Raw genomic sequence first — 12,028 nt, 5'->3', positions numbered from 1 at the left:
CACCAGAAACGAGGCACCTGGCAAGGCAGTCACTGATCTGTCAGCACCCACTGCCTTCCGGGACAGGAGTCCACCACTCTGCATGTGACAGAGGCCCGAGGGGCATGGGAAGGTGTGGACACAGAGCAGCCGAGGGCTCTCCCGGCCCACGAACGAGCTCAGTGCCCAGGCTGGGGCACCTCCGTGAGGCCACGCAGAACTACGCCGACCCCGTCATCACGCACGGGAGAGCCTGCTGCAGGGCAAGGCGCACACGGGAGGCGTGTGGTCAAAGCACCAAAACAGCAGTTTCCATTAAAGAATTCTTTCTTTCTTAATGTTTGTTTATTTTCCAGAGAGCGAGCCAGCTGTAGAGTACGAGTTGGGGAGAGACAGAGCAACACAAATCTGAAGCAGGCTCCTGGCTGTCAGCACAGAGCCCGTCATGGGGCTCGAACTCATGACCTGAGCTGAAGTCAGAGCTCTAACCGACTGAGTCACCCAGGCGACCCCACAGAATTCTAAGTGAATTCCCAGTGAAAATATGCTTCAAAATGGAGACCAAGAAAAAGAGGTCCTTTCCAGAACGTGTCACCAAGAGAAGCCATGGCCTTCAGGGAGGAAAGGGCTGCTCGGCGGGAACAAGCAGGGTCGGGAGCAAGCGAGCCGCACGCGGGAAGGGGCTGCGGGCGGGCCCAAGGTCAGAACGGTGAGCACACGCCCGCTGCCCCGCGGGGCTCCGCGCCGCCAGCGCGAGAGGAGGGAGGGACGAAGGTGGCGGGAGCGTCTGGGAGCCGCGCGTGGGCAGGAAGACCACCTCACGTTAGATTCCAGAAGGTCGAGGGCACAGCAGTCTCTGGGGTCACGGCGATGAGTGCTGGATTGGTCTGATGCTCGGGCCCCAGTTCCCACAGCCACGTGCCCTTGCGCCTGCGCTCTTCTGTATTAGACTTGAATAAACGTAAACATAACTAAAAATCACCAAATACTTCTAAATCAAGATAGTTTCAGAAAACACACAGGTCAAAGGAGTAGTCAAGTAAAAATTTCAAATTATTTCAAAGTGAAAGATAACAAAAACAACACAGCCAAATGCACGAACGCAGACCAGGACGGACAGAGGCACCACAACCTCGTAATGTAAGTGTCAGAAGGGAGAGGCCGGAGGTGGGCGTAAGCAACTATCTTAAAGAATAAATTAAATCCAAACAAAAAAGGAAAAGGAAATGATAAAGAGAACAAAGTTGAGAACAAATGTAAAGTGACGACAGGGCCCAAACATCTGAGAACACTAATAAAAGTCAACAAAACCAGGTAAGGCTGTTGAAGAAAAAAACAGAGAAAGCAACAAAAGAGGGACATTGCTCCAGATCTCACAGGCACAGAAAATACAGATGGCTGCACACATACGGATGACGGGAAATTTCAAAATTTAGAGGAAGTGCACAAATTCCTAGAGAAAGACAACATTTAAAAAAATTTTTATACTTTTTCTTTATTTTTGAAAGACAGAGAGAGCACAAGCAGGGGAGGGCCAGAGAGAGAGGGAGACACAGAATCCGAAGCAGGCTCCAGGCTCTGAGCTAGCGGTCAGCACAGAGCCCGACACGGGGCTCGAACCCACGAACCACGAGATCATGACCTGAGCGGAAGCTGGATGCTCAGCCAACTGGGCCACCCAGGCGCCCCAAGAAAGCAAACTTTCTTAAGCTGACCCAAGGATTAGGAACTCTGAGTAGTCCCACACGTAACTAAGTCCTCCTGGGGCACCCGGGTGGCTCAAGTTAGCTGAGGGTCCAACTTTGGCTCAGGTCATGACTTCATGTTCCATGAGTTTAAGCCTGGAGTTGGGCTTATTACTGTCAGGGTGAAGCCCCCTTCAGATTCTGTGTCTCCCTCTCTCCCTCTCTGTCCCTCTCCCGTACTCGCTCTGTCTCTAGCAAATATACAAACATTAAAAAAAAACTAAACACTAGTTAAAAAACCTCCTCAGTCTCCTAGGATCAGAGAGTGTCACACATGAATTTTACCATTCTCTCAATAACCCCAGTCTTTAAAAAAAGCTTCCAGAAAAGAGAAAATGAAAGGATTTCCAACCCCTTTTATGAAGCCAGCAAAGCCCCGATTCACCGAAACGTGGAAAGGGCGTGTAAGGAAGGAAGGTCACAGGTCGGCTCTCACATGAACACCGGCGCGCAAAACCCAGCTTCATCGAGCGAGCAAGCCGTACTGCAGCACAACCAAGGAGCAGTGTCTGAAATTCCACTCTGCGTTTAAAAGTCTGAAATGAATGCAATTTGCCACATCAACAAAATAAAGTAGAAAAATAAAATGAAAACCCCTTAGTAAGAAACCCAGGGCTCACACGAATACTCCATGGTGTCCCGCTGGAAGCAGGAGCCTGAAATCAGAGAGAGACAAAGGATGCCTGCCCCCACCCGTGGCTCCTTGTTGCTGGCGCAGCGAGGAGAAGAGCGCACAGGGAAAGAAAGGGCGGGATCACGCAGAGACCGGCCCCCGGGGGTGGCGCGGCCACACGGCGGCAGTCTGGAAGACTCTCCCCATCAGCCAGCAGCGTTATCAAGTGACCTCAGGGGGCGCCTGGGGGGCTCAGTCGGAGGAGCCTCCGGCTTCGGCTCAGGCCATGATCTCACGGTTCGTGGGTTCGAGCCCCGTGTCAGGCTCCGTGCTGACAGCTAGCTCAGAGCCTGGAGCCTGCTTCGGATTCTGTCTCCCTCTCTCTCTGACCCTCCCCTGCTCGCACAGTCTCTCTCTCAAAACTAAATAAAACATTTAAAAAAATTTCAAGTGAACACAGTACGTCACAGATAGAAGGTCACTGACAAAATCAACTGATTTTTACATACCAACAACAAGCACTAAGAGATGACACCTTGGAAAACGAGTACCACGGCATCCCAGGGGGCCAACGCCCAGGGCTGACGGCGACAGCGGCAGGCGGGCAGCCTCCGTGCCGCACCGCCGCCAGAGCCAGAGCACCTAAACAGACGGTGGCGGCATGCCCGCGGCGGCCCCGGGCCCACGCCTGAGGGGCATCAGTTTTCCTGCGTTACAGTGAAGTGCAGACCTGGGCTTCGTGTGTGAGGAAAGTAACAAGCTGATTCCAAAATCACGCCAAGGCGCTAACTTAAGGGGGACACCCGTTTCCCCCTGCGCGCTGGCGGAAGGCTGTGCCCAGTGGATGGCCTTCTGCTCAGAAACCAGCAGCTCTGCTCGCTGGGTCACCAGTATCCACGTGACATGGGGGGGAGGACCTGGGGGGGGCCGTTGACGGGAGGGAGGTGGGGAGACTGAGTCTAGCTGGGGGCCCAGAAAGGAGAGCAGGGCCAGAGACGGCTCCCAGCCAGGCCACTTCCACCTCTCTCTTCCCCTCTGTAGAAAGGTTATCCCCAAAACCCTGTGGAACACCCCCAAGTGCCCCAAACGTAGGTCCTTGCTGGCACGCGGTCACGTCCTCCAGGTCCGGATCCGGGCTGCGGCCTAGGAACCAGGTTCAGCCCCACCGTGAGCACCCTCCGCCCTGGGGACTGGGGTAGGACAGTGGAATCTAGCCCCAGAGGTCAGGGGAAGGCAAGAGAACACAGCCGTCGTGGAGACCCTGGGGGAGGGTGGCCTGTGGCTGCCGCCCTGGGGCCACCTTCATCTCTACTAGCCAGGCTTCGCTGTCCAGGGTCAGCCCCCGACTCTGTCCACAGCTCCCCAGGGCCCTAAGTGAAGTGGGGTGCAGAGAGGGCCCTGAGCACTCACGTCCTCACCCCTGGAGTCTGGACGCTGCTGGCTTCTCCGGGCCGTGGAGCCGCTCCACTGCCGCTGGAGAGCCAGCCAGTCCCGGCCCAAGGGGACCCTTCTGTCACACATCCTCCTGCCATGCCTTCACCGCAGGCTCTGGCCCCGCTGCCTCCCCCAAGTGCCCGCAGGCTCCCCAGGTTTGGTCTCCCCACCACCCGCCAGATAAGGCCCTTTCCAGTGATAAAGAAATGAACAAACACAAGTCAGGTGGGGCCCTGGGCGGGAGCGACAGGAGCAGGCGCGGGCGGAGGAAGGGGCGCGGGCGGCCCACAGGCAGCCAGCTGGGCCCGGTACGAGTCCGGCTCCGACGAAAGAGAGCCAGTCGGAACGGAAACCACAGGGGCACTCAGTTAAGGAGGGCGCGCGGTGTTCTGTGACTCCGTGCCACGGCTCCAAGCGTCTTTCCTGCCACAGGTCAAAGAAACCACGGCCATGCAGGACCATAAAGGCCGGGGGGCGGTGGGGGGCGGAAGCAGCCTGGCTCCAGGCGCAGCGGCAGGGCGGAGTCGCTGCCCAGGGGACCGGGTGTCCCCCGGAGGCCAGGCCCCAGAGCCACGGCACGGGGGACTTGGTTTTACTCCCAGAAAGCCGGGACACACGGCCCGCGTGCGTGGACCTCTCCGGCTGTGGAGGGAGAAGATTCCAGGAAGCAGGAGCGAGGGCGGGAAGAACGGTTCTTAGGTGTCGCGGTGGCGGCGGGAAGGCGCACGCGGCCCGAGAGGCTGCCGGAAGCACCCGCAGGCGCGGGGAGCGGGGGAGGCGGCCGGCTCACGCTCACGCTCACGCTCACGCTCACGCTCACGCAGCGCACGCGTACCTTTCCAAGCATCTGTGGAACACCGTGATCAGCACGTACTCAGACACAATGAAAATCTTGACAATTAAAAAAAGAAACCATATGGCCGTATTCTCTGGTCACAAAGGCATAAAATTAAAAAGTTTTCTACAAAAATGAGAGAGGAGATAAAATCTAAACTCTTAGAAATTAAGGACTATTCTCCCAAATAATTCTTGAGTTGAAACAGAGGGTAAAGGAGAAATTAAAGGTTATTTAAAATGACAAAAAGAATACTCAAAGTGCTGCCGAACAGCAGTCAACAGAACGAAGCGGACAGTCTGAAGGACACTCGCCAGAAAACAAGACAGAACACGCGTGACCGGGCGTGCACACCAAGAGGGCGGCGCAGGGCTGGGGCGCCCCTCCCCGCAGGCCTGGGCGGCTGTGCAGCCCCGGGGCCCGGCCGCACCGCTCAGGGCAGAAACCCGCACGTTTCTTTTTGTGTTTTCTTCATGTTCTTACTCTTAAAATTTTTTTAAGTATTTATTTTTGAGAGAGAGAGACAGACAGAACCTGAGAGCCAGGGAAGGGCAGAGAGAGAGGGAGAGGCAGAATCCGGAAGCAGGCTCCAGGCTCCAAGCTGTCAGCACAGAGCCTGATGTGGGGCTTGAACCCGCAGACCTCAAGATGGTGACCTGAGCCGAAGTCAGACGCTCTACTGACTGAACCACCCAGGCGCCCCTTCATGTTCTTACTTCCAATTGTTCATTTTAATAATCATGTGTTTATATGCTTATCTCCTTTAAAAGTTCCTTGGAAGTCTGTCTCATGCCTTCTTTTTTCTGCTTTTAAAAATATGTGTAACTTGTTGTCAAGGTGGCTGACACACAGTGCGTACAGGGTGATTCCCGTGATTCCTCAGTTATGAGCAACACCCAGCGCTCCTGACAGCAGGTGCCCTCCTCAGCGCCCATCCCCCACTTTCCCCTCCTGCCCACCCCCCAGCCCTCAGTTTGTAATCTGTATTTCAGAGTCTGTTACGGTTTGCCTCCCTCCCTCTCTGTTTGTATGTACTTTTGTCCCTTCCCTTCCCCCATGGTCTCCTGTTAAGTTTCTCAAATTCCATATATGAGTGAAAACGTACAATCTCTCTCTTTCTTTGAGTGACTTATTCCAGTTGGCATAATATCCTCTACTTCCATCCACGGTGTTGCGATGGCAAGATTTCATTCTTTCTCATCGCTGAATAAAAGTCCATTGTATATCTAAACCACATCTTCTTTATCCACTCATCAGATGATGGACATTGGGCTCTTTCCATAATTTGGCTATTGTTGAAAGTGCTGCTATAAACATTGGGGCGCATGTGCCCCTCTGCATCAGCATGCCTGTGTCCTCTGGATAAATTCCTAGTAGTGCTACTGCTGAGTCGTAGGGTAGTTTTATTTTTAATTTTTTGGGGAACCTCCATACTGTTTCCAGAGTAGCGACACCAGTTTGCGTTCCCACCAGCAGTGCAAGAGGGCTCCCCTCTCTCCACATCCTCGCCAGCATCTGTGGTTTCCTGAGTTGTTCGTTTAAGCCACTTTGATCGGTGTTAAAGAACCCAGAACTAGACCCACAAATGGGTAGCCACCTAATCTCTGACAAAGCAGGAAAGAACATCCAACGGAATAAAGACAGTCTCCTCAGCAGGTGGTGCTGGGAGAGCCGGACGGCGACGTGCAGAAGAGTGAACTGGACCACTTTCTTACATCACACACACAAATAAACTCAAAAAGGATAAAAGACCTAAACGTGGGACAGGAAACCACCAAAATCCTAGAGAAGAAAACACGGCAGAAACCTCCTTGACCTCGGCGGCAGCAACTTCTTACTGACGCGTCTCCAGAGGCAGGGAAAAGAAAGTCGAAATGAACTATTGGGACCTCATCAAGATAAAAATCTGCATAACAAAGGAAACAATCAACAAAACTAAAAGGCAAATGACAGAATGGAAGAGGATATCAGCTAATGACATATCAGATAAAGGGTTAGTGTCCAAAATCTATAAAGAATTTACCAAACTCAACACCCAAAAAACAAATAATCCAGTGAAGAAATGGGCAGAAGACATGAATGGGCAGTTCCCCAAAGAGGACATCCAGATGGCCAATGGACGCATGAAAAGATGCTCGACGTCACTCATCATCAGGGACACACATATCAAAAGAACACTGAGGTAAGCCTGTACCTTTCTTAAAGGAAATAAGGCACCTTCTATCAAACGCTTAAATCTTTGCCCTTATTTTTCCACTTCTAGGAATTTATGCTACAGAAATATTCTTACAAATACGCAGAGACATGGAAAAAATGCTGGCTGTAAGACTTTCTGAAAGAGTGAAAAACTAACCCCCCACCAGGAAACCAGTGAACTGGTTTTGCCAGTAGGAAAATACTGAAACGCTACGCAGCGCTCTTGGGGAGCGAGGGCGTCCTGTAGGAAGAGAAGTCGCGGCCACACAGCCGGCAGGAGCGGAGCCCCCCGCAGTCATCTGGGGGCCACGGGCTTCCCCGAGGCTTTCACCTTCTCCATTACGATTTACTGAATCATTTTAGGTTTTTTGGGACATTGTCTTGTATTTGCAATCAGAAAAAAACAACTGTTGTCAACTAAAACATCTGATCACATATATATCTTAGAACCTAAGTATAAAGAGAATAATTATTTACAACGAGGTTTAAATCAAACAAGTTCAACTGATGTGTTTTCGAGAGAATAAAAGTCACTGTTTCAAGCCTGCTGGGACAGCCCGCAGCTTTGAGCTGACTTTCCTCCAACCCTCTTCCTAGGGACGAGCCCCAGGGAGAGCCCGGCGCGGCCGCCTTCTCCGGGGTCGGCGCTGTGCTGAGACACCCGACTCACCGCACCCTCACCCCCTGGCACGCGGCGGCAAACTACAGACAGAGAGCTGTCTGAGGTATTCAAAACCAAACCCTCACTGACCTTTACTCAGAAATCCTGTAAGATCTTTTAATTAACCTAATAAAATGAAATTTTTTTCAGACACCCCAAACGACTATTACTGAATCTTAAATTAAAAAAAAATAGTGAGTAACATTCAGATAATACGTATTTGAACTTACGTGCTCCGAAAGTAAAAGTGTGTGACAAGGCACTTTACAAATCAAGCACTCGCCCTTTCTACCTGTAAAAGAAAAGCAAACTTTACTATATTATCGTGAGCATTGCTTCTGAATGCGTGGAGACGCAGATTCAAATTACAACAGTTCTTCAAAGTAGTATCTGCACTTTCCACGTTCAGTCATGACCCTGTGCGGCCAGGGCTGGAGACTGTTTACCCAGTAAACAATCCACCTTTTCCTGCCTTGCAGAATTGCCCCCAAATAGTGACTATGAAGACCAACAATACTCAAACTCAAATGTGTCTCGGATCCCTCTTCCTGTCGGGCTCTGCAGTGACACGTCATGAACAACGGTTAATGACTCAAAATGAAAGCAGCTCCCGGCACCCCACCCAACAGATGAAGTCAGAGCTGTGTTCTGCCCCCACAGCCTCACCTCCGAGACACCAGAGCCCGCTCACTGGGAAAGGACTTGTATTTGCTAAGCCTCAGCCACCTGCGCGTCTGGCCTGACACCTCGCACTTCCCTCCTGCCGGTCCGGCGACTCACCTGCTCCCGTCTGGGGTCCCTAGTGACCCGCGCCTGCCGCAGCACGCCTGTTTCCACCACACTCTCGTCCCCCCTGGGCGCCTGTGCTGACCTCAGGGGCCTGTCCCCACAGGGGCCCTTCTCCCGGGACGGCGCCCTGGGCCCCCGGAGGCGCCGCTGTGCTGGGCAAACGCAGATCCCTTCCAACGCCTGCGCCCACCGGTGGCGGCAGCAGGGCCCCTCGTCCTGGGCTGGGCCCCAGCCGCACATGCCGGAGCCTCACCTGGCTCTCCCACAGAGCAGCCGGAGCCCGGAGCCCACCGGTCACTGCCGCGCTCCCGGCCCTCCCCAGCAGCACACCCAGCCCAGACCCGGCGGCTCTTTCTCCCCCTCTTCTGGTCCAGCCTCTGCTAAGAACCGGGGGAAAAAATCACTGCACTGGGAGGTGGATTCACAGACCGTGGATTCCAACGCTGCTGAACCTGCACCACTGCCAGGCGACCATCCGTTTCCTCGGGGGCCACCAGCTCCCTGGGGGGGTGCTCAGACAAGCCCCATACCACCTACCGGCCTCGCCCGCTTCCCCCGCCCCCCTCCAGTCACCTACTGGGCAACACCCCAACCCACTGTGCCTGCTCCTGTCTCGTCGCAGCCCCCCGCGCCAAGGGTGACAGGGTCCTTGTGCAGAAAGAGCAGGCTCCCTTCCAGCGGCCCCCTTCCTAACCCTACAAACATCCTCGGGTCACCGGCCCCTGGTGGTACGGCTCCGCACCCCTCATCCCTACTGCGGTTCCGGGGCACTTCCCCTGAGCACCGCCAGGGCCAGAGGCTGCGGCGTCCACGGTTAACAGGGCGGACCCCCAAAACTCTGCAAGCTGCGTGGAGGGCGGGGGGAGTGAGAGGCTGGACACGAGAGGAATGCGACCAAGGCCAGTGGGCGGCCACGCCGACACTCACGCTCAACCCACATACGGGCCCACTAGCCCACGAAGCGCTCCAATAAGCGGTGAGAGCAGCCGGCCAAAGCACAGACGACCAACACTGTGCGAAGGAAAATCCAGGCCGTGGGTGCTGGCGCCGCGGCACCGCCCCCTTTCTGGGAGCACCGGTGCTAAGAGTCGGCTGTGGTGGGCGCAGCCCAGTGAGGCACCACCACCCTCACACGCACCCAAAGGAGAAAACCACACAACGAACAAGCGGGGTTTAACAGACAAACATTAGAAAAAACACACGCTGGTACTGGGGACCGGTTAGGAAGTCTGGTAGGGCAACTAAGACATACTGCGCAGCCCTAAACCATGATGCAGACTCACCTTAGCGTGAAAAGAGATCCACGTCCTATCAACACATGCAGGTAACTCAACGGTACACATGCAATGCCATTAAAGGTTTTAAATGTTGATTTATTTTTGGGAGGGAGGGAGGAGCAGAGAGACAGGGGGACAGAGAAGAGAATCTACAGCGGACTCCAGGTGACAGCAGAGAGCCCGGCACGGGGCTTGAGCTCACAAACTGAGATCCTGAACTGAGCCGAAGTCAGACGCTTAACCCACTGAGCCACCCAGGAGCACCCCCCCCTTTTTGTTTTAAAAACCTGTATCCACAGGAAAAAGTCTGGAAGGAAACATACCAAAGCTTAAGGAGGGCTTATCTCTGAGTAAGGTCACTGAAAAGCTGGGGAGCTACGGTCAAGGCTCCACCTAGAGCCCTCTTTGTCTCTGTATGTCCCAGCACCTATGGCTTTTTGGAGGAATGACCTAGGGCTACTGGAATGTGCTTCGGCCTTAGGCTTCGAGAGCTAGAGGTCTGGGGGGATCGCCCCAGTGAGGCCCTGGGCCAGCCCCCCAACGCCGAGAACATGCGCTCCTTTCCACTGTGCTCACCGAGGCTCACCCACGCCACCAAATCCTGGGAGCTTCCGATCCTGACTGCCCTGAAACGCCAGGCCCCACGCGCTCTGCTTTTCTTCCGCAGCCTCCTCCGACCTCCACGCCTCCTCCCAGGGGGTACCACGTCCCAGTTTCCTCTGCCTTCCACCCTCCAGCATCTTCAACTACCAGGTACATCCAATTCCCCAACGTATTCCTGGCTGTCCTGACCCCCAGCCCCAAATACTCAATACCTCCCAGGCTCCCCCCTTGGAGGGCTCTCACTGGAACCTCAGAGTCCAGCGTGAGCCGCTGAACCTTCCTGGGAGCTGCGGTCTCCTCTCCGCGCTCTGCATGGCGGTGAAGACCGGAGGGCTGACCCGGTCCCCATTCCACCAGAGACCAAGCTGCCTCCCCGGACCCCAGGGTGCTGCGTCTCTCCAGCCCCACAGCCCCAGCGCCACTCACGTGCACAGCCTCTTGCCCAGTTCCCGTCTCCTGCCCGAGCTCCACGTCACCCAGCTACCAGGGGCTTTTCAAACACACATGTGGGATCAGCAACCCCACTGCAGATCCAGACCCAGGAGGGATGCAGGCCTGAGCCCACCCAAAGCCCGAGCAGGGGCGTTCCGGTAGCTCTATCCGTAAGAGACAAAGTGGCAACCACCAAACACCCAGCACCAGTGGAACTGATAGCCGAGGGTGTGGCAGGCAGTGGCAGACACCCAGCGGTGAGGGGGCCGAATGCACCTGCACACAGATACACAAACCAGCCTCCCAGCGCACCGGTGAATGACAGAAGCCAGACTGAGCCGGGGCACAAGCGGCATGGCTTCCAATCACCCAAGGCGATGCACAAGACAGAGATGGGCTTAGTGGTTCTCTCTGACATGGCTTCTGAGAGGGTGGTGACATCTGTCTTAACCGGGGAGCTGGTTTCACAGGTAGATTCACTCTGTAAAAATGCTTGTGCTTTGCATTTGTGACTTTTTCTTTACTTCAACTTAACATTTTCATAAAAAGCGGGGCACCTGGGTGGCTCAGTCAGTTGAGCGTCATATTCTTGTACTGGGCTCAAGTCATGATCTCTCCATTCATAAGTTCCATCCCTACATCAGGCTCTGTGCTATCTGCTTGGGATTCTCTCTCTCCCTCCCTGCCCCCTCTGCCCCTACCCCGCTTACACTTTATCTCAAAATAGATAAACTTTAAAAAATATCATAAAAAGAAAGACATGCCTCTGATCACATCACCACTCTGCTTAAAACCAGTGGTTTCCTAATGCTCAGAGAATGGGGGGCCGGGGGGGGCGGCCTGCAGCACGCTTCTGCCGACTTCACCAGTACCCTCAGTTCCTCGGGCTTGTCCACACTTTCTTCTACCCTAAGATCTCTGCACTCGGGGTTACCTCTGCCTGGGAGCCCCCAAGCATCCCGGCTGACTCTCAACCCCTCCCCCGCCCCGCAGGCTCTGGCTCCACCCTCCCTTGACGCCAGGTGAGGACGCGCCTTCTGGGGCCCTGCGCTGCTGCTAGAAGACATCCTGGAGAGAGGGCCTAGTTTAACCCGCCTTACGAAACGGCAGGGAGAGCCCGACTCCAGGGGCTGACACCTGTGATCTCGGCGATCTCTGTCCTCGGTCCCTACAGCTGCCCGCCCAGCGTCCTGCTGTCGCAGCACCCGAGGGTCCTGAAGGAGCTGGACGCCCTCGGCCCCGCCCTGCCGCCCACTACTGCCGGACCCCGGGCCCCGCCCGCCTCACCTTTGCCCAGGCAGACGTCGCAGTACACGTGGCCGCAGTTGGTCAGGCTGAAGCACGACGTCCGGTGCGGTGGCCGGAAGCAGCAATTACAGAACACCCAGCTGGCCATGCTGAACCGGGTGTCCGCGCGGCTCTCGCGGCGAAGCCCAGGCCCACGCGAGGCCCCTCCCGCTGCCC

The 12,028-nt window shown here is 55.2% G+C and overlaps 1 protein-coding gene across 2 annotated transcripts in view; it reads right to left on the bottom strand.

Annotated features, from left to right (window-relative positions):
- The window catches only part of RNF212 (ring finger protein 212), a 35,611-nt gene extending 23,590 nt beyond the window's left edge, over nucleotides 1-12,021 (bottom strand). For both annotated transcript variants that reach the window (XM_029949730.1, XM_029949738.1), the window contains exons 1-2: nucleotides 11,852-12,021; nucleotides 7,694-7,755 (exon numbers count right to left, since the gene is read on the bottom strand). In XM_029949730.1, coding sequence (XP_029805590.1) covers nucleotides 7,694-7,755; nucleotides 11,852-11,960 — 171 coding nt within the window. In that variant the 5' untranslated portion in view covers nucleotides 11,961-12,021. The remainder of the gene's footprint in view (nucleotides 1-7,693; nucleotides 7,756-11,851) is intronic.
- Nucleotides 12,022-12,028: the final 7 nt, after the last annotated feature.

Source organism: Suricata suricatta, chromosome 1 (assembly GCF_006229205.1).
Source record: "Suricata suricatta isolate VVHF042 chromosome 1, meerkat_22Aug2017_6uvM2_HiC, whole genome shotgun sequence".
In the NCBI taxonomy this organism is placed as follows: Eukaryota; Metazoa; Chordata; class Mammalia; order Carnivora; family Herpestidae; genus Suricata; species Suricata suricatta.
The sequence above is the reverse complement of the archived record's forward strand: the minus strand, read 5'-3'. Positions and strand labels throughout refer to the sequence as shown.